A 23,872-nucleotide genomic window follows, 5' to 3' on the forward strand; every position below is an offset into this window, starting at 1 on the left:
CTTTCTATGGGTGAAACGGGTTGAATCTGAAAGGTACAAAAACAGTATTGAAATTGCAATATACCATTTACAATATGCAATATGAAAGGGGTTTAACTGGCTTTTGACCCGTTTTAAGACATGTTTACAAAAACGGGTTGAAAGCAGGTTTGCAATGTGAAACCAGTATTCGATTTGTGTGAGTTATTTTGTTTCTGTGCAGGGTAAATAGTGGCTGCATTATTTTTACACTGCAATTTAGATTTCAGTTTCAACACATCCCACCCAAATGTAACTCTCTCTGCACATGCTACATCTGCCCCACCTGCAGTGCATATGGTTTTGCCCATTTTCCAAACAAATTTGTGACCAGCGGCTTCCCCTGGCGGCATCCCGTGGAGCAGCAGGTCAGCGGCAGTGATCATATCCCCAGTGATTCTTGTTTGTCTGGTTATTTAGATGAGGAGGAGATGGAAGCAGGGCCGGATTATAATGGGGGCACAAGGGGTCATTACCCCTGGTCCCCCCTCTAGATAGGGGCCCCCTGTGGTTGGTATGTATTTTTCCCAAAGCTAAAGATTTTGTGCATGGGAGTGGTGTAGTGCTACAGCTTCATCTATCTGCCAATGTGACAATGATTAATGGTGCTGAGCATCGGGAGCCAAGGCACACTGATTGAACAAGTGAACAATGCAGTACTGGGAGTTGATTTAAATCCCATGACACTTTGCACCAGAGGGCAGAGGCTGAGACGTTTGTGCTGAGCTCTGATTGGTGGAGCTCATTACATGCGTCTCAGGCCCATGCAGAACAGCAGCAGCAGCCTAGTCATGGGAGGGTTTTTAATCAAAGGCAGCACTGGGACTGTGAGGTCTCCTACAGAGTAAGGTGCAGAGGGAAAAACACAGGCTTTTCATGTGGTGTGTGCTTGTGCATATGTGCATATATATATATATATATATATATATATTATATATCCCCTGCAGTTACTCATTGACCAAGTTTATACTGCCTTTACTCTGTGTTTTGACAGTGTAATACTCTCCCATGCAGTTTGCAGCCAGTAATGACAAGTGCAAGGGGGCCCTCCTGTCTAAAGTGCCCCGGGCCCCCCGAAGGCTTAATCTGGCACTGGATGGAAGCTCCAAATTGGTAAATAGACCAACAAAGTAAAGGAGGACAGAGTCAGGGTCTGTAATATACTTCTACTTTATTTAATAAAAAATTAGCTACAAAAAAAAAATATGTGCATTGCAAAAGTTTATACAGTGACCATTAGGAAAATCTTTAAGATACTACACACAAGACAATCTGATGCAGGATTAGTCAAATTAAATTTAATTGGATGAATAAACCACAAGGGCTGAAATTTGTTTACATGGCCAAGATCCACACTTCATTATGACGGTCGAATAGTTTAAAAGGCGCATCATAGCCAGCACGCATAACCAATGAATCGCCAAACGGGAGCCCGAGAGCATTCAGTTCTTCTGCTAGGGCTTTTGCTTTCCTGGAATATGTGTAGTCAAAGGCATAGCCTCCGAAAGATCTGAAAGCAATGGAAGATCAGAGGTTTCAGTAGATAACAGAGGATAGTATACGAAGAATTGGAAAAAAAAAAAAAAAAGGTACTTGTTTTCTAGCAGGGCGCCCATAAGGTATGCGATGGGACCCGACCGACCCGATTTCGGGCTTTTTTTTTGAGGTTTCCCGACAAATTTAAAATCGGGTCCATCGCATGCCATTATAATGGCATGCGATGCGACCGACGTGACGACTCGATTTTACATTGTAAGCACTGTATGTAATGTTAAATTCCTATGTAAAATCGGGTCCATTGTATGCCATTATAATTTCATACAATGCAACCAATGCGATGGACCCGATTTTACATAGGAACCAATGTTAAATGGCCCCCCCATACCCAATTTTTTATTGTATAGTATACCCACCCTGATGGGTAATTTCTATGTCAAATGCCCCCCCCCCCATTGTTAACGCCACCCCACGATGAACGCCAACCCGAAGCGTGGAGAGCGCAGCGGTACGCGTCCTCCGACCTTTTCATACCCCCACTATCCACATCGGCGTGGAGTTGATCTTATATAGTGTGGCGAGCGCAGTGTAATACCTGTGAAGTAATGCGCGTCCGCTCGCCACGCTTCGGGCTTGGTGGCTTGCTGTGCCCGCCACACTATATAAAGTCAACTCCATGCCGAAGTGGATAGTGGGGGTATGAAAAGGTTGGAGGACGCGTACCGCCGCCCCTCATGGGCTCGCCACGCTTCAGGTTCACTTTGATCGTAGCGTGGCGTTAACAATGGGGGGGCGGCATAGAATGAAAAATGGGGTCTGGGGGGCATTTAACATTGGGGCCAATGTAAAATCTTGTCTCAGGGACCATTTAACATTGGTTCCAATGTAAAAAAAATCGGGTCAGTTGGGTCAATCGCATCGCATGCAATTTGGTTGCATACAATGCGATTGGAACGATTTTTGCAACCCGATTGCATACAATTAAAATCGGTGGCGCCGTGCTAGGAAACAAGTACCAAAAAAAACAATGATACAAATAAAGTGTATGTAGTAATAGCATTATAAACCCAAGGGCAAGAAAGACAGATAAACTGGATATGATGGCGTTTGTTTTATAAATGAGTTCTCCTTTACATATTAGATTGAGATGTGCTATATGTGTTCACTCTTTCTAGTCAAAATCACGATGTTGCTGCCAAACACAAGCCGGTGGCCATCCCCAGCAGCAGCCCATGCATTAGGCCGAATAGACACTGCAGGACTAGACAAAATATTCTTACCTGCAGTGTCTATTGGGGCCGCGGATCGCTATCGCCTGCTGTGTACACACAGGGTGATTCTGGGAAACCTTCTAAGCGATTTTGACAATGTAGTCAAAATCACTTTGAAAAATCGCCCTGTGCTGTGTGCCCCTTAACCCAGTCCCTCTCTATCTGTATTTTTTTGTCACTCTCTTGCCCCTTTGGGTCCCCTGACCCTCAGTCTGTTTCTAGCTTGCCCTTCTTCTTCCTTCCCAGAGTTCACAGGTTTAAAATACTCAATATAATCGAGTATAAGTCGAGTTTTTCAGCCTTTTTTTTAGCTGAAAAAGCCCCCACTCGGCTTATACTCGAGTCAGTGGCTTCTGTCCTGCGTCCAGCCATCCACTTCGCTGCCCAGCTCCACTTTGAACATAGGCGCGGCTACGGCAACATGGCCGCCTGCACTATACATGTCCTCAGTGCAGGAAGCCGGCGGCCATGTTGCCGTAGCTGCGCCATTGTTCAAAGTGGAGCCGGGCAGCGAAGTGGACGGCAGGGCAGTGGAGGCGGCCGCGTATCCCCCACCCCCACATGGAGCCAGACAGCGGCGCACCCCAAACCCCCTGGAGTCAGACGCTGGAGGAGGCAAGCGGCGGCTGCTCCCTCCCCCTCCGTGTGTGATGTCCCTTGCAGGGAGATCAGTCTGTGGTGGTGTCCCAGGGGTGAGCAGGGGGATCAGCCTATGGTGTCCCAGGGGTGAGCAGGGGGAGCAGCCTGTGGTGTCCTGCTATTATGCAGGGGGAGCCACCTGTGGTGTCCTGCTATTAGGTAGGGGGAGCAGCCTGTGGTGTCCCAGGGGGAGCAGCCTGTGGTGTCCTGCTATTATGCAGGGGGAGCCACCTGTGGTGTCCTGCTATTAGGTAGGGGGAGCAGCCTGTGGTGTCCTGCTATTAGGCAAGGGGAGCAGCCTGTGGTGTCCTGCTATTATTATACAGGGAAATGTACCAGTAGCTGCTGCATTTCCCACCCTAGGCTTATACTCGGGTCAATAAGTTTTCCCAGTTTTTTGTGGTAAAATTAGGTGCCTCGGCTTATATTCGGGTCGACTTATACTCGAGTATATACGGTAAATGAGTTTACAATGGGTGCATGAGAAAGCTATGATCACAGAACGGTTAATACAAATGAACCCAAATATATACATAGTACATACAAACGTTGGTGTCATTTTTTGCCACAATATACTTTTTGAAATTCCTCCGACTGCCGCAGTTTGATTCCTTCTACTATATACTGTATGTGTGTGTGCGTGTGCGTATTAGGGATGCCAATACCGGGATTTAGGGCAAAAATTGCTCGGATTTCTATCCTGGGGTTGGAGCCTCCAATCCCAGAATTAAAATGTGCATGCCCGCCCCCACACTCTTAAGAACTGCTTCACAGCATTTCCCAGAATGTTGTGGCATCCAGAGGCCAATGCTGGGAATCCTGGGATTGAGGGTTTCTCAATCCCAGGATTGAAAAAATGGCCCTGGATTGGCCTCCCTAGTGTGTATCAAAAGTGGAAAGTGAAAAAGGTAATACAAACATAGATGTGGATAACTTGGGTGCATATAATGAACAGGAATAGATGAGTGTAGTCATCACCTAAGGAGGCAAAAAGTCATGAATACTGCGGCCTATCAACAAGGCTCAATCTGCAGATCTGCCAGCAGTGATGAACGGTCAACTCATTCTGTCACTGTGGGTGGTGTTGATGTGCTTTGTAATCATATTTGGAATTTCCCAGCCAGGGCCGGTGCTAGGGTGTCCGGCGCCCTCCTGCAAAATCTATATTTGCGCCCTCCCTCTCCTAAAGGGACAGCGCACACAAATAAATGGTTTGGTATCATAAGGAATGATCATAGCCCACTTTAATTACACCTTACAGTAGCACAATCTTATTTACATTACACTGCAGATGGTGCCCATGATTCATAATACACCACATAGTAGCATCCCTTGTACACAAATCCCACAGAAGTAGTGCCCATTAAATACAATGCCCACAGTGGTGCCACTAAAAACACTTAAAATAATGCCCCTTATACATAATGCTCACAGTAGCACCCATTACACATAAAATCCACAGTGGTAATGCACCTTATACACATAATGCCCACAATAGTAGTGATGTAAGGTGTGAAGAGAGCATAAGAGGAATAAGAAAGGGGATCCGTGAGAAGGGGAAATATAAGTGGAACAGTGAGTTCTCAGGGGAACAAGGGAAAAGTGGCTGCTGTTGGAAAATGGATAAAGAATAGAAATGATAAAAGATGCTGGGCAGAGAGAGGGTAGGAGGGCCATATACTCGGCAGAGTGAGGGGGAGGGGCAGCCATATGCTGGGCAGAGAGATGTGGGACAGATATGGGGAGAGATGCTGGGGAGAAAGTGGGGGGATAGATGCTGGGTAGAGGGGGCAGTTGCTGGGCAGAGAGGGATGGAGGGAAATGTGATGGGTGGCGAGAGGGGAAGAGATGATGTGCAGGGAGAGGGGGCAGATACTTGGCAGAGGGGGCAGATGGTGGGGAGATGTGGACAGGTGCTGGGGAGATACTGATAGGAGGGAAAGATTATGGGCAGGAAGATGGGGTACAGATGGGCAGAAAGGGATGGGGGACAGATGCTGGAGAGAGGGGGGGCAGATGCCGGAAAGAAGCAAATTGGGGGTGCAGATGTGGGGAGAGGGGGCAAATGCTGGGCAGAGAGGGATTGGGGCCAGATGATGGAGAGGGGGTACAAATGCTGGGCAAAGAGGGGGAGATATGCTGGGCAGAGAGAGAGGGGGAGATATGCTGGGCAGAGAGGGGGACATATGCTGGGCAGAGAAAGGAGGGGCAGATACTTGGCAGGGAGTGGGGGGCAGATACTTGGCAGGGAGTGGGGGACAGATACTGGGCAGAGAGAGAGGGGGAGATATGCTGGGCAGAGAGAGAGAGAGGGTGAGATATTCTGGGCAGAGATAGAGGGGCAGATACTGGGCAGGGAGAGGTGGCAGTTACTGAGCAGGGAAAGGGGGACAGTTGGTGGGCAGGGAAAGGGGGGACAGACGGTGGGCAGGGAAAGGGGGGACAGATGGTGGGCAGGGTAGGGGGGGATAAATGAAGGGCAGGGAAAGGGGGGACAGATGGTGGGCAGGGAGAGAAGGGACAGATGGTGGGCAGGGTAGGGGGGATAGATGGTGGGTAGGGTAGGGGGATAGATGGCAGCCAGCACCTTACATCAAAGCACACAGTGGCAGAGCTGTAGGGCAGGGAGAGAGCGCCTTTACAGCCCAGCGCCTCCCTGCTTTGCAGGCTCTGCTGAGTGGGCAGCGCCGGCCCTGTTCCCAGCACCACTGGCTTCACCACAGTCACTCTGGCAACTGGACTTGGTGGGAAGAGATGATGTGGGGTAACTGTATGCAGGATTAAGTGTTGCTACCAGCTCTACAAATTATGGCTATCCTGATAAATAATTAATTTAATCTGGGTGCAATAGTACAGAAGGGGGTTAGTCAAAATGTAATCCCCTATCACATATACCAGGGGTTCTCAAACTTGGCCCTCAGGACCAGGCCCGGCAACAGGGGGGGGGGGGGGGTCAAGGGGAACATCCGCCCTGGGCCTAAATGTTCTGAGGGGCCCAAAGACAGCACCCCCTGCTCAGCTGCCTGACCCCCCTGTCACTTAGACGCCAGCTCTACTGACACTCAGACATCAGTCTCGCAGGCGCCCAAAGCCAAGTCGCTTAGATGTCCACCCACCCTACCACCGCAGCTCAGACGTCTGGCCGCTTGTGGTGACTCCCAAAGGCATTGGTAGGGGGCACAGCGGGGGGGGGGGGGTGCGGATTGCACGCTGCCTCTGTTGGCTCGGTCGGGGTGTGTGTGGGGGCGGGGGGTGGTGGACCGCACACTGCCTCTGTTGGCTTGGTGAGGGGGGGGGGGGTGGACCGCACACTGCCTCTGTTGGCTTGGTGAGGGGTTTAGCAGCTCCCCCGCGGCTGGCTTTGGACATTTCTTAAATTTCAAATGTGCCAACCAGTCAAAGCTTGCTGCACAGGCCACAGGCCCCACTTGTGGTTAATACGGAGTAGGAGAAATGTGAGGTGCGCTCTCCTCACAGAGGGAAGGAGCCAGCGGTTGCAGCAGTGAGTATTAATGGAGGCATTAGACACTATGGGGTCATTCTTTATATGGAACTAGGGTGGGACATTTTGCATATGGCACTATAAGGGGCATTCTGACTATGGCACTACTGAGGGAATTTTGTATATGGCTCAACTCCCTCAATGCTCCGCACCACTACTCCCACCCTCCGTCCCTGCTCCACACTACTACTCCCATCCTCCCTCTCTACACTGCACTACTACTCCCACCCTCCCTCCCTACACTGCACTACTACTCCTACCCTTTCCTCCCTACTACTCCCTCCCTGCTCCACACCATCCTGTGCTTGATGGGGAGGGGGGCCCCAGAGATATCAGTGTATGGGGCTACAAGATTTTTGTTGCCAGCACTGCTTAGGACCCCACATAGATCACTTTTTTCCAGGTCACCCAACAGGTGCACTTATTACTGACTGACAGATTTTAAAAGAACCACAGTTGGAGCTAATTAGTTCACTTGTGATTCTGTGAGGAGACCTGCAAAACATGCACTATGTGGGGACCTGCGGACCGACTTTGAAAACCTGTGACATCTACAATTTACATGTTATTTATACAACAGCACTTAATTGTGGATATTAGTATTCATAAGATTGGCCCTAACCTGTTAGATTACAGATATATATCCCAGGCAGTTCCCAGATTTGTTATTTTTACTATTCACATTGCATATGTTTTTCGATTAGTGGATTTTGACGGTATTTAAAGTACATCCTTTTGCAGTACTTAAAACGATACCACTCATAATGTTCTTAAATACATTCATACATGACTAACAATGTGTCCAATAAAAGTATTTTAGCAGGACTGCTAGAATATATCCCAAAAATTACTATAGTCTTATTTGCCCCTTAAATACAGTCCTGCGCTAATTCCTGTTGTAAAGAAGTCACTTACTTGACATATACAGACATAGAAGGGGAGTTCTCAAGATAAACTGCAGGGTCTGATGGTGTAGGGGGATTCTCCAGTGGCACAAAGAAGGACATTGTAGCATTAGGAGCTTGTGATTTTATTAAAGGAACAAGCGTCAACACCGGCACAGTCATATTAATCTTTAGTCCTAAAGGAGAGTAAGAAAATAATGAGCATGAATTTCTTATTCATAGCATAAACCTGTTATCTATAGACTATACATAAAATGTCATTAAATTAGCATTCTGAAAAACTTTCCCCCTTCCCAATTTTATTTTTTTCTTCATTTTTAATACTTAATAGAAATACATAAGATGCTATTTTACTAATGTTGCAAAAAGCCATAGCAACCATAGACTGTTGTTGCCTATTGGTTGCTATAGATTTTACAGCAGATTTGCACCTTTGAGCAACATTCGTAAATATTCCACAAGACAGCCCTTGTAGATAGAAATAACTAGAGAATGTATTTAGTGTTACCTACAGGTGCAAGTTCTCCTAACTAGCAATAGATATTGGATGCAGATGCCATCACCACCAGGAGCTTGTCATAACATTAAAACACCTGTAGAATATTGTGTAGGCCCTCCTCATGCCACCCTGGCTTGGACTTTCTTTTCAAGCAGGTGCCACAGAAGCTCAATCTGATTGATATCTGTGGAATTTGGAGGCTGAATCAACATGTGACTCAAAAACCCTTTCTGAACAATGTTTACTGGTATACAAGGTCTCCAAACAGAACATTGCCCATAGCGTCATACTGCCTCTGCCCACCTTTCTTCTTTTCATAGTGTGTCCTGGTGCCATTATCAGGATACCAACGCACATGCATTAGGTCACACAAATGATGTAAGAAACCCAGATTAATCAGACCAGGCCATCTTCTTCCATTGCTCCATCGTGCAGTTCTAAAAACCTGTCTACCCATTGTAGAGATGCTTTCAGCAGTGGGCAGGGATCAGCTTGGACACTGACCAGTAGCTCTTCTGTGGGTTCAGACCAGGGGTGCTAGCCTTCACTCCGCAATGAGCCTTGGGTGTCCCTGACCCTTTGCCAGGTTACTGGTAGTCCTTCCTTGGACCACCTTTGGTATGTACCAACCAGTACATACAGGGAGCACCTCACAAAACCTGCCGTTTTTTTAGATGCTCTATCCTAGACATCTAGCCATCACAATTTGACCCTTGTCAAACCATTCAGATCCTTACATGTGACCATCTTGTCTGCCAACACATTAACGTCAAGAACTGACTGTTCTCTTGCTTCCTAATATACCCACCCCTTGACAGGTTTCATTGTGACGAGATAGTCAATTTTATTCACTGTACTGTCTGACTGAGTGATTTTAGTGCTGTGGCTGATGAAGACACACACACACAATAATATAATATAATATATATATATATATATATATAACAAAAACATATAGATGTGTGCTCTATACAATGTTCATCATATTATAATTAAATAATAGATAAATAATAGATAAAAATGTAAACACATAAAACAACAATTATTTATTCCATTCTATAGCAGATTAAAATATTCACTTTTCACAGAATTTAGATCCAACACCTGTATGGCTTCATTTCATGAGCAAAAAGATGTGGATAGGCAAGAATAGCGCTCAGTATTAGCTATGAGGCAGAGTGTTTAAAAAACACTGCAAATGATACAAAACCAAATTGAAGCTTTGCAGGTAATATCACATGGATGACCAGATTCCAACAAGAACCACTGGTTTGCGATAGCTGCTCCCCTATTATGCATACAGGGGAGACAGAATGATAGGCAACATAGTGCAGGTCAATACAATATAAAAAGCTTTAATCTAAAAAATGCACTTACAATAAAGTGACTTTGTAAAAAGCATGAACGAATTTGAACCAGGCAAAACAGCATACAACAGATGGTGTGGTGTCCTCCTATGGTCTGGGTCCCTCGTCCCGGAAACAAGGGGGGCTCAGTCCTGGGGTCGACGATACTGCAGCTGTTCAGGCCAGTCCAAAGCGTCAAGCTGAGTGGTAGTTACGCTTGAACGCATTTTCGGATAGTGTCCTTCGTCAGAAGCGTAAATTAAAGTCCAAATAGCGGGCATATATATACCCCTACCTGTTATGCTAAATAACAAACAGATGCCGCTAATCGGCGTGCAGCGTCCGGCCTCCTTGTCCCTCAGCCGGCGTTTGCGTTCCATACGCCGGAAATACGTCGGCGTCTGCGTGTCACCCACCGGAAGTGACGTCGCGCATGCTGGAAGTGTATAGATGCGTTCCATGCTGATGCCGCTTGCGTGTCAGGCTTGGACAGCGGGTAACTATGGGGATAACAGGGAGCTCGGACGCTGTTAACATGGACTTCATTCTGCAAAACAGATAGATATTAAAATCCAATAAAATGATAAAACAACCCAGCACCATAAACGGTAAAAAAGATATGAAATAATGAGAAGTGGAAAAGTAAACCACTACACTATAGAGACAAGAAAATAGATTACTATGTAAGAAATGGCTTTAGCTCAAATTCTGTATTTAAGCCTTTTGGAATTAGTGTTCCAAAGCGATGGATCCACCTCATCTCTGTCATAGATAATCTCCTAGCCTCATCATTAGTACGGCTTTTAGGTAGAATTTGTTCTATTGCACTGAAAAATACAATCTGACACTCATTTGCATTATGTACTACACGGAAGTGCTCAGACACCGTGTGTGTCTGTACCTTCTTACGTATATTGTAGATATGCTCTGCTATACGTGTTTTCATGGGTCTGCTAGTTTTCCCTATATAGGATAGGTTGCAGCTACATTTTAGCAGGTAAATTATGTTCCTTGAGTGACAGGTAAGAAATTGTTTAATTTTAAAGTCACAACCGTTCACCGTAAAGTGATCTAATTTTCTCTCTTTAGATTTCACAGTCCTACAGGCTAGACATGACCCACAGCGATGAAATCCTATAGTTCGGATTGCTTGGCGTGGGACACTGTCCGTAGAGCTGTGAACCAAGTGGTCTTTTAAAGAAGGTGCCTTTTTGTAGATAAACTGTGGTTTTGGTGGTAATAGTGTACCCAAAATTGGGTCACTCTGGAGCAGATGCCAATTTTTTCTAAATACTTGTTCAACATCTTTATGTATTGAGCTGTATTTGCTCACAAAAGCCCATTTAAATCTGTCATTCACCTGGTCCGATCTAGGTTTAGGTTCCAATAATTTTGGACGTTCAATCAAATCAATTTTTTCTCTAGCACTTTCAATGAGGCTCTTTGAGTAGCCTTTAGCACTCAACCTATTTGCAACTTCCTCCAGTTGTTGTTTACACACATTTACATCCGTACAGTTCCGCTTGATGCGGATAAACTCCCCGAATGGGATAGCATCTAACCAATTCCTGTGGTGCTGACTGTTGGTAAAGATAAAACTATTTGAATCGGTTTCTTTTCTGAATGTCTTGGTTTTCAAAACATCGTTTTCAATGTATAAATTGAGATCCAGAAAAGACACCAATTCCTGACTACAACTGAAGGTTAAATTAATGTTCTTATCATTAATATTCAAAGAAAGGCAAAAACTATCAAGAGATTCCTTATCACCGGACCAAATAAAGCAAATGTCGTCGATGAAACGGCTCCAGGTCACCAGGCCCTCCCCCAGCACGCCTCCCTGCCACACCACCTGATCTTCCCAGTGGGCCATAAAAAGGTTGGCGTAGCTGGGGGCGAACCTGGTGCCCATAGCCGTTCCAGTACACTGTAAATAAAAAGACCCTTCATGCAGAAAATAATTGTTTGTAAGGATAAATGTTATGCTGGCCAACAAAAAGTTTTTTAGGGGTTCTGACATTTGGCTCTGGTTTAAAAAGTATGATACTGCTTCCAGGCCTTTCTCTATATCTATGATCGTGTACAGAGTACTTACATCGGCTGTACACAGCCATTGATTATTCACCCATTGTATATTGGATAATTTTGCCAAAATATCCCCAGTATCTCTAGTGTAAGCTTTAGTCAATAACACTAGTGGCTGCAAATGCGAGTCTACATAAGCCGACAAATTGCTGGTAAGACTATTGCATCCCGAAATTATCGGTCGTCCAGGAGGGTTGAGGGGGTCCTTATGAATTTTGGGGAGTACGTATATTGATGGAATACTTGGTTCGGCTATATTTAGAAAGTCGAATTCGCCTTTGGAAATAATTTTATCTTCCAAAGCCTTAGAAGTGAGCTCCAGAAGACTTTTCTTAATTCTGGATGTGGGGTCACCCCTAAGCTTCTTATATGTATCCCCAGAATTAATCTGTCTGGAGATAGTGTTATTGACTAAAGCTTACACTAGAGATACTGGGGATATTTTGGCAAAATTATCCAATATACAATGGGTGAATAATCAATGGCTGTGTACAGCCGATGTAAGTACTCTGTACACGATCATAGATATAGAGAAAGGCCTGGAAGCAGTATCATACTTTTTAAACCAGAGCCAAATGTCAGAACCCCTAAAAAACTTTTTGTTGGCCAGCATAACATTTATCCTTACAAACAATTATTTTCTGCATGAAGGGTCTTTTTATTTACAGTGTACTGGAACGGCTATGGGCACCAGGTTCGCCCCCAGCTACGCCAACCTTTTTATGGCCCACTGGGAAGATCAGGTGGTGTGGCAGGGAGGCGTGCTGGGGGAGGGCCTGGTGACCTGGAGCCGTTTCATCGACGACATTTGCTTTATTTGGTCCGGTGATAAGGAATCTCTTGATAGTTTTTGCCTTTCTTTGAATATTAATGATAAGAACATTAATTTAACCTTCAGTTGTAGTCAGGAATTGGTGTCTTTTCTGGATCTCAATTTATACATTGAAAACGATGTTTTGAAAACCAAGACATTCAGAAAAGAAACCGATTCAAATAGTTTTATCTTTACCAACAGTCAGCACCACAGGAATTGGTTAGATGCTATCCCATTCGGGCAGTTTATCCGCATCAAGCGGAACTGTACGGATGTAAATGTGTGTAAACAACAACTGGAGGAAGTTGCAAATAGGTTGAGTGCTAAAGGCTACTTAAAGAGCCTCATTGAAAGTGCTAGAGAAAAAATTTATTTGATTGAACGTCCAAAATTATTGGAACCTAAACCTAGATCGGACCAGGTGAATGACAGATTTAAATGGGCTTTTGTGAGCAAATACAGCTCAATACATAAAGATGTTGAACAAGTATTTAGAAAAAATTGGCATCTGCTCCAGAGTGACCCAATTTTGGGTACACTATTACCACCAAAACCACAGTTTATCTACAAAAAGGCACCTTCTTTAAAAGACCACTTGGTTCACAGCTCTACGGACAGTGGCCCACGCCAAGCAATCCGAACTATAGGATTTCATCGCTGTGGGTCATGTCTAGCCTGTAGGACTGTGAAATCTAAAGAGAGAAAATTAGATCACTTTACGGTGAACGGTTGTGACTTTAAAATTAAACAATTTCTTACCTGTCACTCAAGGAACATAATTTACCTGCTAAAATGTAGCTGCAACCTATCCTATATAGGGAAAACTAGCAGACCCATGAAAACACGTATAGCAGAGCATATCTACAATATACGTAAGAAGGTACAGACACACACGGTGTCTGAGCACTTCCGTGTAGTACATAATGCAAATGAGTGTCAGATTGTATTTTTCAGTGCAATAGAACAAATTCTACCTAAAAGCCGTACTAATGATGAGGCTAGGAGATTATCTATGACAGAGATGAGGTGGATCCATCGCCTTGGAACACTAATTCCAAAAGGCTTAAATACAGAATTTGAGCTAAAGCCATTTCTTACATAGTAATCTATTTTCTTGTCTCTATAGTGTAGTGGTTTACTTTTCCACTTCTCATTATTTCATATCTTTTTTACCGTTTATGGTGCTGGGTTGTTTTATCATTTTATTGGATTTTAATATCTATCTGTTTTGCAGAATGAAGTCCATGTTAACAGCGTCCGAGCTCCCTGTTATCCCCATAGTTACCCGCTGTCCAAGCCTGACACGCAAGCGGCATCAGCATGGAACGCATCTATACACTTCCAGCATGCGCGACGTCACTTCCGGTGGGTGACACGCAGACGCCGACGTATTTCCGGCGTATGGAACGCAAACGCCGGCTGAGGGACAAGGAGGCCGGACGCTGCACGCCGATTAGCGGCATCTGTTTGTTATTTAGCATAACAGGTAGGGGTATATATATGCCCGCTATTTGGACTTTAATTTACGCTTCTGACGAAGGACACTATCCGAAAACGCGTTCAAGCGTAACTACCACTCAGCTTGACGCTTTGGACTGGCCTGAACAGCTGCAGTATCGTCGACCCCAGGACTGAGCCCCCCTTGTTTCCGGGACGAGGGACCCAGACCATAGGAGGACACCACACCATCTGTTGTATGCTGTTTTGCCTGGTTCAAATTCGTTCATGCTTTTTACAAAGTCACTTTATTGTAAGTGCATTTTTTAGATTAAAGCTTTTTATATTGTATTGACCTGCACTATGTTGCCTATCATTCTGTCTCCCCTGTATGCATAATAGGGGAGCAGCTATCGCAAACCAGTGGTTCTTGTTGGAATCTGGTCATCCATGTGATATTACCTGCAAAGCTTCAATTTGGTTTTGTATCATTTGCAGTGTTTTTTAAACACTCTGCCTCATAGCTAATACTGAGCGCTATTCTTGCCTATCCACATCTTTTTGCTCTGTACTGTATCTCGAGTAGTTCAAGGTGTTTCTACTCTGTAGATAGGCTTATAGCTGCACTGGATTTTAATTGCGCACTTATCTGGTTCATATTTTTCTTGCTTGTATTCATTTCATGAGCGAAACCCATGGACTTCATCAGGGGTAATAGGAATCTATATGGATAATAATGAATGAGACAATATTTTCTCACAATCAGCAATAACAGGTGGTGTTCTTAATAGTAGGGTGTGGTCTATGTTACCACAATAATAAGAATAGCTCCTAGAGAGATAGAGTAATCAGTGTTTCCTGTCTGGGAGCAAGGTCCTCTACGGTTACATATACCACACCCAGCCGTGATTGTGAGAAAATATTGTCTCCTTCATTATCCATATAGAGTCCTACTACCCCTGATGAAGTCCATGTTTGGACGAAACCCGTAGGGTTTCGCTCATGAAATGAAGCCATACAGGTGTTGGATCTAAATTCTGTGAAAAGTGAATATTTTAATCTGCTGTAAAATGGAATAAATAATTTTTGTTTTATGTGTTTACATTTTTATCTATTATTTAATTATAATATGGTGAACATTGTATAGAGCACACTTCTATATCTTTTTGTTTTCTATCTACTCCCTTGTACCTCAATTAACAACAAGGTTCTATAGAAGTGCTGCCATATCCAGCGCAACAAAAGGGTCACACTGTTCTGTATGGAAAAAAAAAAAAAATATATATATATATATATACATATACACACAGCAATAGTGTACTGGAGCTCTTGTATAAACCCTTTGATAGGGTATTTATAACCTTAAAGATACCAGAATTTCCCATATTTCATAGTCGTAAGCAGAAGTCTTGTCCAAATGTTCTTTATTAAAAAAGTCCAACAAGGGCAATCTGCCTCAGTTCTTTGTACAGTTGGTAGAAGCTTCGTACAGTTGGTACTGGCAGGGAAGTCCAGGAACAGAGCATTTTGTACCTAATGGAATGGGTCATGTTGGAGGGCATGCTATATCACATCAGTGAAAAATACAAAAGTTAAAAACAGAAAATGTAGAGAAACATGTACAGATTACATAAGGATCATTGACTAGGAAAAATATATCACTCTAGACAATAGGATAGTGTGTCGAGCAAATTAAGAACAGTAAATATTTAAAATCAGTGGAAAATATTTTAAACATCACTGCTAGGCAATATCCCTGTAAGCATATCGATTATGTTAGGAATATATTTAAATGATCATTTAATCCCTTTGGTTTGACCATATCTAGCAAAAAAATCCATTTGGACTCCAAACGGAGCAGTTGTTTATGTCTATCGCCTCGTCTTTTATTTAAAGGAACGTGGTCAATAATGATATATCTAAAATTTGTATGGTATACCTGGCTTGGAACAACGGTAATTGAATTGCCCGTTTGGGATCAGGAGTGTACCGGGCCACTGGATGATAGATATATAGATAGATAGATAGATAGATAGATAGATACTACAACTGTGTTTATCTATAATGGGTCTGCAAGGTTAGTCTTCTTGCAAAGGATCAACCAACTTTACTGAGAAGATGGGACTGGAATAATCATGTACAACCTGTTTGACCTTGACCGATTAAAATATAAAATGAGGTTGGAAGTAAAGTGGTTGACTTAGTAATTATTTAAGTTGAAAGAGCATATTAAATATCATCAACATAAGATCTATATATACAGTATAGCCTTTTTTACCTTTGTGTATCAATATCATATTGGTGCCTAAGTTTAGTATGTTGGCATTTGCACACTACAAGACAGCACATTTACTAAAGTTTCTAAAACTGAAAAGAGGTGATGTTGCCCATAATAAGTTTGCGTAAATATATCCCTATGTTACCAAATAATATGTATACTCTTGTTATATGAAGTGTCACTCTTAGGGGAGTGTTCAATGAGAATACTCGGCATGTGCAGAGAATCCTGTTGTCGCAGTGTTCCAGAGGGCTGCAGCATTCGCTGCCAGCCCTCTGTGTCACCGTATTTAATGCCGCAGGGGCTTGCTGCCCCTGATGGCGATTCTTAACCCATGCGGCGAATGACGCAGGGAGCCGGGGGACGGCGGCAGGCAGGGAGATGGAAGCCTCCCTGCCTGCACCGGACACTGTGGGGCAGAAGCAGGGCTCCTGGGGACACAGGCAGCAGAAGCTGCCCCCCGGGAGAGCTAGCAGGGGATGCAGGTAGGGAGCCGCTTGCACTATCGTGCATATGTAATGATCGGGAGCAGTGAATATATGAATATCTAATGAGTGTCTCTCGGCCCCCTGCTGGCTGTTAGGTGTAAAAAAATATAATAATAATTTAAATTAAATATATATATTCATGTGCTGTAAGCACATGAATAAAAATAGCATGCCCCTTCACATAATAAAATTCTTGATTTTTTTACACCAAATAAAAAAAAACTTTATTTTAAAAGTTCACATTCCAGTTCACCATAAAAAGATGACGATTGCTACACAGTGACACACAGCGAAAATCACTTAGAAAGCAATTCGCCATCTGATCATTGAATACACTCACGGCGAATCACATTGAAAAACCACAGTGAATTGCGGTGAATATCAGACAGCGAATTGTCCGTCATTCACTGTTCGCCGTCGGTGAATATTGCACGTTGAATAGGGTGAATCACTTTTTCAGTAAAAAGATTCACCTTACAGTACAAAAATAGCACACATTCGCCGTAGAGCATGGCAAATCAGCAGCCTCATCGAATACTGCCCTTAGTATTTTCTACCTATACATGTCTAATTCACTAATCAATTTATGCTATGGACAGTACTGTGGCACAGACATTAGCATTGCTGCAAAATTAAGCTCCAATGGGTCTGGAACCGACAAACTGCACAGCACTATGTCGTTTTGTGGCGATGTGTAAAGAAAGTATATGAAAATGTTATTTAGAAAATCCCACCTTCAGAGTTTTCTCCTGAGATATATTTAAACAGGCGGCCAAAACTTTTCATAATTCCAAACATATATAGGTCCATGTTCAGCGAGGTGGATACCCAGCGAGTTTCTCCATAAAGGCGATGCTCAAATTTCTGAAAGATACAACAATAATTACAGTGATATAATCAGAAATTGTTAATCATTTTGTGTATTTTGCAATGCATCATATCATACTGCACAAGTCCTCACTCACTGTAATCTTTATCTGTCTATTGGGTCTAATTAATAATTATTATTTAATTTATTTATGTTTGGGCTGATGCAAAGGGTACTGCTGGTGGTAGCAATTTCTGGCAATATTTAAAGACAAGAACCCTTGCTGTACTCCTTAAGTATTTTGCTGAGCGTTCTGAGCGATGCTAGATCAGCAAGATTGCTCAGCACACAGCGATGCATAGCTATCACTATGACCCCTACACACAGCAATGTAGGGGCATTTTCTAATCAATCTAGTCAGCTTGCTTAGAAAATACCCTGAAATTGAACGTCTCTTAAGGATAACAGTATTAAAGTTTGGAAAATGAAACAAAAAGCTCTGTTACTACAAATAAAGCTTTTTTAAACTTATAAAATTGTTATTTTTGTTTCTAAAGGTGCCCATACACGTTACAATTATTGTATACAATATCGCATTTTATCACATTGCATAGGATTTGCAATGCAATGAGATGAGATCTAGATGTGCAGCACATACTTTTGTACTAGATCTCATCTCATCACATTGCAAAACCTTTGAAAAATGGGATGAGATGCGATACTGTATACAATAATTGTAACGTGTATGGGCACCTTAAATCTTGCACCAGGGAGCCCATATCCATGTGCCAAAGAATCAGGAAGTACTTAACGTTACCGGATATTATGGCCAGTGAGCAAGGCAATATAGACTTTTTTAAGTAGACCCAAAAGATTTTCTAACACCAAAAAAAGCATAAATCTGCCCCAATATGTAATTTTTAGTGCAGAGGTCCAAAATTATAGCAAAAACATCTATTACATTCTCAGAGCAGCTGGCTGCAGTTCATATTAATTACAGATGGAGCCGGGCTCCCTCTTGCTGGCGAATCGCCAGAACGTCACCGCGCGTCTCAGTTTCCGGGCAACAGGAACCCTGTCCATCTCCGCTTCAGGGAGACGGACAGGGTTGGGGGGGGGGGGATTGCGGGGAGGTGGTGGGGACCCGAGTGACCGCCGACAAGACGGCGGGGACCCGGGGGAAGCCGTCGGAAGGGGACGCGCATACCCTTTCGCAGATACAGATGGCGGGTGGTGGGGGTTAGCGGCTGGCGTCGCCATCCCCTGCAAAGAAGAGACCCGCTCCATCTATACTTGAATTACTGAACTTCAGTCTCCCTCCAGAACAGAATCCATAATTGAATGTGAATTAAGGTAAATAAAAATAAAAGTTTTTTTGTTTTAATTTTGTTGTAAAAAAAATCAGGAATTTTATTCTGTGAAGGGGCATGCTACTTATATTCATGTGCTTATAGCACATGAATATATATTTAATAAAAAAAAAAATATAAATATAATATATATATATATAAATATAATATATATATATATATATATATATAAATATATATATATATAAATATAATATATATATATATATATATTTTTTTTTTTTTTCACAGAGCAGCCAGCAGGGGGCCTGGGAGCCGAGCCGCTCATTAGATATTCATATATTCACTGCACCCGATCATTACATATGTACGATCGGGTGCAGTGAATACACGGTCCCCTGTTGGCTCTCCCGGGGGGGCAGCTTGTGCTGCCTGGCTCCCGGGGAGCCCACCTCCCCCCCACATACGTTCTGGGGCAGGCAGGGAGACTTCCATCTCCCTGCCTGCCGCCGTCCTCAGGCTCCCTGCAACGTCACCTCATACGCTGGATTTACTGAGACTCGCCGCGAGGGGCGGCGAGTCTCAGTCACATTGAATAGTGTATAAAGTGACGTAACGGAGAGTCTCCAAACACGGAGAGTGCATGGCGAGCGAAAAAAAAAAACACTCGCCATGCACAGAGAATATTGTCATTGAATACTGCCCTCTGATTTGGAAGTATAGCTAGAAGAGCAAGTCACTTTGTATATAGAACATGCTACGGGCCTGATTCAGACCTGATGTGCAAATTTTCAGAGCCCTACGATTAGATATCTGCCGCCCAGGCAGAGTGAAAACCCGCCACGTGTATGTCTGGGAATGATCATTGATCTGCAAATCCATTCGCAACTCACTCACCATCGAATAATTTTTACAGTCTGTCCCAGTGTGCGTAACTCTGACCCTGACCTCTGCGCCATAGATAGGCTAATTGAGGCCGAAGCGGACGTCACACACCCTCCCTGAAAATGCCTGGGCACGCCTACCTTTTTCTGGTACTCCCAGAAAATGGCTAGTTGCCACCCACAAATGCTGGCTTCCTGTCAGTTAAGTTGTGTTGGGATTGTGGTAAAAAAAAAAAAAAAAATCGTGGATTTTTGGCACGGTTTGGCTTTGCGCATTCACGCTATGATCCATACGTAAGCGTAGTCATTCGATAATCAATCGCCTTGCAGATTCACGCAGCAAATGTGCAATGCACAGAGAGAAAATCATATATATATTTTGTTCTGTGCATGGTAAATACTGGCTGCTATTGCATGCAGCTCACAAATATTTCACAACTTTATTTTTAGTTACCCATGAGGTTATTGACGGGTGGTAAAATAAAGTCGAGAATTCTGTCATGTGGAATTTCCTAATTTATTTTTCTTACCTTTTTAACTACAACAAAATGAGACCAGAATATAACGGTTTTAACTCTCCAATGAATGAAGGATAAAAAAAAAATTACATTTCTAATAAACAGATAAAGAAGGACAAGAGCAGAGGTGCTCGACAAAAAAAAATCATTGGTGTTTCTATAATGGGTGGGGTGTGGTATATGGTCCCGACAATCAGGATCCCGACAGTCATTAGCCCGACAGCGGGGCAAGGGCAACAAAGCCCCTTGCGGGCACGGTGGCTCGCTACGCCTAGTCTATTCTCCATCTATGGGGGTCGTGGACCCCCACGAGGGAGAATAGCCGGTGGCTGTTGGGACCCCAAGTGTCAGGGTTTTGACTGTCGGGATCCCGACGTCGGGGTAATGTCTGTCCGGATCCCGACTGTCGGGAAACTGTCCGGCACCCAATGGGTGCACAAGGGCCCCTGGGTCCAGCAGGACGTACACCACACACACACACACTACATTTAGGTTTCATTACATACCTTTCTGGAGTTCTCCGTCAGAGATTCAGCTACAGAAAAAAAAACTGGCAAAGTGGCCGCCACACATGGGCAGTAGAGCTTTTTTCTCCAGAACATGGAGGGAACCATATTTCCAGAGTCCTGTGCGTGGGTACACATGCCACAGTATACAGCACCGCGAAGAGGAGGGGACCCTCCATTGTTAATATGCCCCTGCCTCAAGTCACCCCAACAGGTCATGTTTTCAGAATTTCTTTAATTTTGCAAAGATGAGTTAGTTGCTTATGATTGGTCATTCATTATTGTACCCTACTTGAAAGTGGAGATCCACTGCTACAAAGAAACCAGCACCTGCTGTAGCAGCCTTTGGCAGATTTTGCGCTATCATCTCTAATATCACTGGGAAGATGGTGCACTGCAGAAGGGGGGCTCATTGGGCAGTAAGACACCACAGCATCAAGTGGGAAGTGGTCTACAGTGTCTAGACCGACAGTCAATAGGTTGACATCAAAAGATTGACTTGATCAAAAGGTAGACATGGCCAAAGGATTGACATAAGCAAAAGTTCAACATGAAAAGGTTGACACAAGAACAGTTCAACATGAGTTTTTCACAATTTTTTTCCCTTTTTTTGGACTTTCATACTTTACCATCCACATGGACTACAACTGCAAACATTGAAGCTATGGGAGCAATACGAGGGTACGCAATACACTAATTGGGGGTCCATGTCGACAGGTGTAGACATTGACACCAAAAATGAAAACATCATGTCAACATTTGTATGTGTCGACCTTTACCATGGTGACCTTTTAACCTATTGCATATCAACCTCTTGTTGTTGACCTATTGACAGTCTAACTAGACACCGAAGACCTTTCAATCCACACCGCATCTAGTACTGCATGTACGTATCATTCAACCACCACACATTGGGCCTGATTCAGCATGGATCGCTAAGCAGCATACATTCATTGCCTAGCGAGCCCATAAACGCGGCCCCTACACCAACCCGCTGCTGAATTCCTTCGGTACCATGCACGACTTTATCATACCCCCACGTTGGCGCAGAGTTGATCTTGTATAGTGTGGCGAGCGCAGCGTGCCCGAAGCGTGGCGAGGGGACGCGGATTACTTTACATTTATTCTGCGTCCGCTCGCCAGGCTTCAGGCTCGCTGCGCCCGCCACACTATATAAAATCAACTCCACGCTGACGTGGATAGTGGGGTATGACAAGGTCGGGAGGACGAGTTCCGACACCGCTCACCACGCTTCGGGGTGGCATGGATAGTGTGGGGGGGGGGGGGGTCAGAAAACCTCATTGTATGTCATACAACTGTATAGATAATGGCATGGCATCGCACCCTATAAAATCGCATGCGATTTTGCGGGAGATGCGATGCGATCCCCGGGGCCAACACAGCAGTGAATAAATTGCATTTAAAAAAAATCGCATTGCATCGCACGGCACTAAAATGGCCCATGTGATGTGATGTGATTTCACTATGTTAGCATATGTAGGAAATCTGGGCGCCCTGCTAGGAAACAAGTACCGGGCGTCACTCCGGGTCTCATTGCAAAACAACTTATTTACTTTGCAATTAGAGAGAGAGATACACAACAAGAGAGAGAGAGATACACAAATACATAGTCCATCGGGCACTGCTGCTCTAGAAATTTGACACCATCCGTATGGACATGTATTTTTTGAATATACCATGAGAAGGGCTAAGGCTATGTTAACTATTTTGATGGAAAGTGTTTTTTTTTTCACTGGTCTTTGTATACATGTATTTTTCTAAGGAAGCAATGCCTGGTGGACAATGATTACACATAGGCTTAATGGTGTTTGCTTGGAGTCAGAGCACGCAGAGATTTTTTGAAATATATATAATATTACAATATCCCGTCTTGTGGGAGTCAGAAGTTTTGCCTAGGGTTCCAAAAAACCTAACACCGGCCCTGAAACCAGACATACTGTAAAAGAAAGACCTGCAAATAGAATATGAATTGCTATTTTTAAAGTCACTTTTTCTTTTAGACAGCTATGTAATTAGGTAACCATATAATAAGGGACATTTAATAGAGCTTAATAGTTTAATCCATGCAACACAAATTGCTTATAACAAGCACAATTTAAGCTCATATATAAATAATTAATAAGGTCATTGCAACCACCCCTTGATGCTACAACCTCTGCAGAAAGCCCCATTCTCCCCACTTACATCATATTGCTTCACCAGCTGGTACTTAGGACAGTCTAATTTGCAAAATGAAGGCAATTCCTCAGCCACTGCAACAGATGCAAACACAGCGAGCCAGGCCAGCAGCATCAGGTTCTTGGACTCCATGTCTGCCCTCAGGGTACACAGTTGTGTTTGGGGATGTGACTGTTGCTGTGTTATATATGTAACAGTGATGGGCGTGTCAGGAGAGTGAAAGACGAGGATTTTGTTTTTTTGGGGGAGTTGTATAACTTTACCAAAGTTATGTAACACACAGCAGCCCTCCCCCTCCCCCAATCTGTACACAGACTGACATTGTGTTTTATAACTTGTTGCTGGTCTCAGTCTCTTTCATATGGCAGAAGGAATATCATTTAATTGATCAGTTTTACACTTTTTTTTCTCCAGCTACATCTATTTTTTCAATAGCCAGACCTTTGTGATATGACTAAGTATTTATCACTAGGAATAATCTCCTGTATCTATCTGTGACTGTTCTGTAAAAATGTCCTTGAGTTTTTGTAAACTGCACTCAAACAACTATTTAATTTTTTTATTTATTTTGGTTTGTTTCCAAAATAATTTTGATCCAGATTGAGCAGATAGATTTCCGTTGACTCAGTCTATAGGTAACAAAGGGGGTGCATTCATCATAAGTATTCCGACAAAAAAAGGGAGAGATCTAACCTGTGGTTAGTGTAGAGCGCTTACCAGGAGCTGTTTAATCAAAAGCAGCTGCTTGAGGGAGTAGTCAGCTACCAAATAAAATTAAATACAAATAAACAAGAGTAAGCAGCGCTTTCAGTTACAAAATTAGATAATTAATTTAATAACAAGTAAACATGTTAAAATACAGTACACT

General features: G+C 43.6%; 1 protein-coding gene and 1 long non-coding RNA gene across 2 annotated transcripts in view; one reads left to right on the plus strand and one right to left on the minus strand.

The window, feature by feature from the left end:
• LOC146063513 (uncharacterized) overlaps positions 1 to 23,872 on the plus strand; it is a 165,311-nt gene that overhangs the window by 11,250 nt on the left and 130,189 nt on the right. The gene's annotated exons all lie outside the window — the stretch shown is intronic.
• LOC146063507 (heme-binding protein 2-like) lies at positions 1,173 to 23,179 on the minus strand. The gene is made up of 4 exons (XM_083175941.1): positions 23,011 to 23,179; positions 17,514 to 17,643; positions 7,843 to 8,008; positions 1,173 to 1,528 (listed from the first exon to the last, which is right to left on the minus strand). The coding sequence occupies exons 1-4, from the start codon at positions 23,134 to 23,136 to the stop codon at positions 1,354 to 1,356; spliced, it is 597 nt and encodes a 198-aa protein (XP_083032067.1). The 5' UTR covers positions 23,137 to 23,179; the 3' UTR covers positions 1,173 to 1,353.

Source organism: Crinia signifera, chromosome 3 (genome assembly GCF_055691185.1).
Source record: "Crinia signifera chromosome 3, ASM5569118v1, whole genome shotgun sequence".
Taxonomy (NCBI): Eukaryota; Metazoa; Chordata; class Amphibia; order Anura; family Myobatrachidae; genus Crinia; species Crinia signifera.